Source organism: Branchiostoma belcheri, unplaced genomic scaffold, assembly GCF_001625305.1.
Source record: "Branchiostoma belcheri isolate BF01 breed outbred unplaced genomic scaffold, Haploidv18h27 scaffold90, whole genome shotgun sequence".
Lineage (NCBI taxonomy): Eukaryota > Metazoa > Chordata > Leptocardii > Amphioxiformes > Branchiostomatidae > Branchiostoma > Branchiostoma belcheri.
Genome location: NW_017804576.1, coordinates 377,066 through 382,148, shown reverse-complemented (window position 1 = coordinate 382,148; position 5,083 = coordinate 377,066). Strand labels below are relative to the sequence as shown.

Sequence of the window (5,083 nt, the reverse complement as noted above, 5' to 3'; positions counted from 1 at the left end):
TACAGCTCTGGCCAATGGATACTGTATTTCCACCGTAGTATCTGCTTGGAGATTACAGGTAGGCAGACCGCTAGTTGCTACCTGGACAGGACAGGTGTGCAATACCTCACCTCACCTGTTGATCCACAGTCGTGACGTCAACCCCGCGAAAACTTCACGTGACCTTTGCCCCGACCACGTGCTGACTCAGGAATACTAGTATTGAAAAACAAAATGGCGACGGAAAACTCAAAGTGACGAAAACTTTTTCTCACGAAACTTCCAACTTTTCGGCGGGCTGTCTACGAAGCGAAAACACCAGCAAGATGAGCGAGAGGTTGACGAGTGATCTTTCTATTGACTATATTGACTCGTGGTTTAGCCTGGACAAGCCGCTGCCCCGTATGAACTCCGTGCCTCGGTCGAAACTCGGCGGGAAGGACTTGGACGCGGCTACGGGCGGCCCGGCGGAGCCAGAGGCGCCCATGATACCCAGATACAAGAAGTATGAAACTGTTATTCTCTTTAACCTCTACCAGGCATCGGGAGGCAGCTGGAAAGAGTAGAAATTTGTCAAATAGAGAGAGCAAACTACTCTTGCAGACCAACTCCCTCAGCATGTTGTCCCTCTATATTTTGGCCAAATTAATTCTTCTCTTTCCAACCGCCTCCCGAAGCCTGGTATTCTCAAGCAACAACTCTGTGTATAATATTTTTAGTTAGCCTTCACCAGGCATTCCTACGAATTCATAGAATTCGGCACATAAAGGGGAAATAGTTGGCCAGAAGAGCTAAGAGTAAGTCCGCGGGAGGGTTGCTGACAAAAGTCTTTCTGAAACTCCCCTTGCCATACTACTACTAAGTTAGCTTGGCTAAGTTTTACTGTTTTTGTACCGCTTTGTTAGTCCGGTGGAGGCTAGTATAATTTCTCCGTTTATTTAGCCACCGTTGCAGATTAGTTTCGACATACATAATCTGTTTAACGTCTTTTAGTAATCTGCAGTGAAACTTTTTAGATGATCGAAACAAACAAACAAAATTGGGCGAGTAAGTTGTTCACACTCTCTCCTGAATTCATGAATAATTTTCGAAGTGAATGCCCCCTTTTGTTAGTGTGAAAAAAAAGGCAGTGGATGGAGCACACAAAAGACCTCTTGTGACCTCTTATGTTGACGTCCTTTGAAAGTGCCTTCACAGCATTTGGTGATAATTTGTTATTTTTTTGGTGATTTACGATAAGACGATGCCACATGTGGCACATAATGAAACAGCAATAATTTGACACCAGATGTTTGTTGTCTCTAGGAGCAGTTTATTTCTTACTATGCCTTACCATGGCCTTACTGCCTGATTTTGATAAAGTACAGTGTTTTGATTGAGGTTAGATTAATAAATATCCTTTAGTTTGCCTAAAAAAAACACATGGTTTCAAAATACTAGTAGTTTCTGCAACAAGATGCTGTAGAAAACTGTAGATGCTGTTTTGAGAAACATCTGTGTGTGGTCTGAGTTATGTGAACAGTAAAAGTAGAACCACGGCCACACCCCACACTCCACACAGTGGCCCACACTCCACACGGAAGGTACAAACTCTGGCTAATGGATACTGTCTTGCCAGTTGCCACCGAAAGGGATCTGCTTGGAGATTAGGTGTCCTGTCTATCACAAGTTAGCCTCCTGTGCAGGCCTCTTTAACGCATTCTTTTGCCGGCCATCCTACAACCAGCCGCCCATAGAAGGTTTGTACCAGGCCATGGAGCCTGGTTTGTGTTCGGCACCTGCATGTCTCTAGTGTCCCTGATGAAAGGCAGTTTCCAAAATCATATCCAGTTGCTTTAGTGATTTTTTTTTGTGGATTATCAGTATCTTGTTACCTGGATGTCTAACCTCCACCAACGTAATGGCCCAAACAAACAAACAATCATCACATTTCAGGGAGCCGAGGACAAACAACCCGCGGCAGACCCAGTACGCCCAGCAGTACCAGCGGAGGGAGATGGAGATGTTTCAGGTTTGCATTACTTTATTATGTCATTGTTACTCCGTGAAGGAGGTCAGGACCTCCGGACGGAGTGTTGTAATCGGCTGATTTTTCATGTTCGCAGTCAAAACACTGGGTTCTCTTCGTGTAATCGGCACGCAATTTTATACGCCGTCTGCGGGCATGCCCGTGTTGATGCACGAATGTGTATTTTTGCCGTTGCTGCTTTCGCGGTCAATGTAATATCGCAGACGCACCCCTACAATTACGAGGCGAATTGGAACGGTCCAGAAAAACGCGTTGTTTGGAATAGCGGGGGGGGGGGTAAAAGTTCATGCAGATACGGGGTGGTTTTTATAAGTGGTTCCAGATGTTTTTGCCCATGGTTAAGAGATGCCAAGTTTTTTGGAAGATGTTCGCAGCCAAAACGCATTCTGCCGTACGTCGCATATCTGTGTAATTTCGCATGTGGTGTTGCATTATGTCCGGGATGATGCACGTCTTTTTATTTTTACCGTAGCTGTTTTGATATTGGAGTAAATGGTTATTTTCGAAACATCCCTACTTTTACAATCCTGTGGAATAGACCGTAGGTTTAGGCAGTTGTCTGGTAGCAGAGGTACTGTAAGCAGATATCCTGGTTATCTGGCCGGCGGTAGTAACACTCGCGGTGCTTACCGCCACTGTTGCAGGAATTTGGCTTGTTCCAGGCGCGCTTAATTAGGTACAGGCACCGTAAGACGGTGGGGCTGTCTTTGTTACTAGACACGACCATGATAGTCCGATCTTTATGTGAATGCAATGATTGTGTGTGTGTAATTAAAATGAAGTTAGAACTTGAAGCACAGTATCTTTACACGCCCTGGGAGCAGTAATGGATTTAGCTCTTTGTATGTTTTATGCTTGTGACGCGCCCTCATTGTATTAACCCACGCTCCTCCGCAGCGTCCGCTAGCGCGCTATAATTAAATCCACATCTGGGCGCGCGGCGGGGTCCCCAGAGCAACACAGTGCGGAAGCATTAGCGTGTATTTGTGTCCTGGGGCCGAGAACGCATTTTGCGCAAAGCATGCTGGGTAGCAGAGTGAACTGTCCTGGGGACGAGAGTTTGTGGCGCGGGCGGGCGGAGAATGCCAAAACTCCCTCCGTGGCTAAGTTCCTTCCGCGACTAACTCCCTTCTGGGCAAATGTAGAGGGATAACGGTACACCCTCATAGCGTCACCAAATGAGGTACTTTGTAAAGGTCCGTTTCATTTGGTATATATTACCATTGTGACAGCATTTTATACCCCAAAATAGGAATCTTGCGTCTTGTTTTAGGTCCCGATAGTAGAAAGAATGCAGTGTACATGTATTCAGATGGCCGCCGTGTAACGTTACGTACTAGCGAGCGCGCACGACAATACCGCCAGAGTAGAGTAGGTTATCCTAACCCTTTAGATAGCGCAAAGAAAACAAAAACGACAGATTTGCATTAAAGAAAGTTTATTTTCCATAGCCTGGGCTAAGCCACGATCTATAACCTATGGCTTCTCCACGGGCGCTGGGGACGAGCGTGGTATTAACCGTTGCCTAATTATAATGTCTGCACAGTAGGTCTGGCGTTGACGCTTGGGATTTTGTTGAAATATATAAAACTTCACGGAGAATTGTCGCCTATGGCTTCTTGTTAATATTTCTGATGCTTATTATTGTTGTTATTATTATTTTTGTTGCAATTATTATTATTGTTAGTCTGTTATTTCTTGTTAAGTCCTTCTGTCATTTTTTATCTTAAGTTAATTTTGTCAGTGGGTTTAAAAGGACACCCGTTTTTTCCCTTGGCCTTTTACATGTAATATGCAATGAATGAAAAATGTGTGGCACAATGGCAGAGTGCTCAACTCGGAACCAAGAGGTCCCGGGTTGGAGTTCTGACATGCCACCGATCTTGTGCCCTTGGGAAAGGCACTTAACACGACTTTCCCCACTTAACTCAAATAAAAATGAGTATTGTCTGTCCTGTATTTGTTTCTATGTGTGGGACACAACACCAGCAACAACTGCCCATGTGTCGCACTGTTGCAATTTCAATAATTGAATAAATCAAATTAAATCATTGCACAAAAGGACGACCTGGAGAGCCTGGCGGACGAGCGGATGTCAGACCTGAACGCGCTGGACCTGGACAGCATCAACAGCCTGGCCGGCGACCTGGGACAGCAGAGCCTGCAGGACGACCCTCTGCGGAGTGTGAACATCTACCGCAACTACAACTTCAACCACACCTACAACCCCACCCTGCCCATCACTCAGTACCATGAGGAGGTAAGTTTAGCAACATGCTTCAGAGCTTCCAACATCATTGGAGCATTGGATTGTAAACCAGAGTGGGTTCATTCCTCAAACTAACTGACATCTATCATACTGCAGTCATCCTTCAGTAAGACTAAGACATCTGGAGCTGCATAGTTCCCGATAAAACGTGTCACTTCGGGAACTTGTGAAGTTGTGTCATTTAGCTTCTGATTAAAAGTTCTAAACAGAAACTATGCTGCTCCAGATGCCGTACTGAGGGGCGACTAATTAAAATGTGATACAGTAGATGTCGGTTAGCTTGATTAATGAATCCACTCTACTTTATATGGAGCACTGTAATGTCACATGTTACAAAGATTTTAAAATATTGCCCATAGTAAGAAGTACAGCAAAAGTCCACATTTTCTAAACATCTGCCAACATTCTTTTTTTTTCCTTTTTGTTTAAAAATATCTACCAACATTCTTTTTTTTTTCCTTTTTGTTTAAAAATATCAAGTTAGGTCAGAAGCAAAGACAGAAGAAACTAGTACTAAAAAGCTGCTTGTTGTCACATTGGGTGTTGTATGTATGGTTGCTCTGTTCCAGATAATTACGACTGTGGAGAGCAACAGTGTGACAGTCATACAGGGAGACACCGGCAGTGGGAAGACAACTCAGGTGCCACAGTACATCCTGGACCACTACGCGCGCAACAACAGGTAAGGCAAGCACAGGACAGGGAAGATCATGTTAGAAGTTAAGGCCACACCAATTTAATTTGTTGGTTCTCGGATTCGCCTCTTCGTTTTTTTCTGATTTGCAAAAAAAAAAAATTTGATTCTG

At 44.5% G+C, this 5,083-nt stretch overlaps 1 protein-coding gene across 1 annotated transcript in view; it reads left to right on the top strand.

Moving 5' to 3' along the window:
• Positions 1 to 205: 205 nt before the first annotated feature.
• Positions 206 to 5,083, top strand: part of LOC109487920 (putative ATP-dependent RNA helicase TDRD9) — a 55,612-nt gene continuing 50,734 nt past the window's right edge. Inside the window, 4 exon segments of the mRNA XM_019792022.1 lie at positions 206 to 484; positions 1,915 to 1,990; positions 4,071 to 4,268; positions 4,847 to 4,959. Of these exon segments, the coding sequence (XP_019647581.1) occupies positions 306 to 484; positions 1,915 to 1,990; positions 4,071 to 4,268; positions 4,847 to 4,959 (566 nt within the window). The 5' untranslated portion in view covers positions 206 to 305.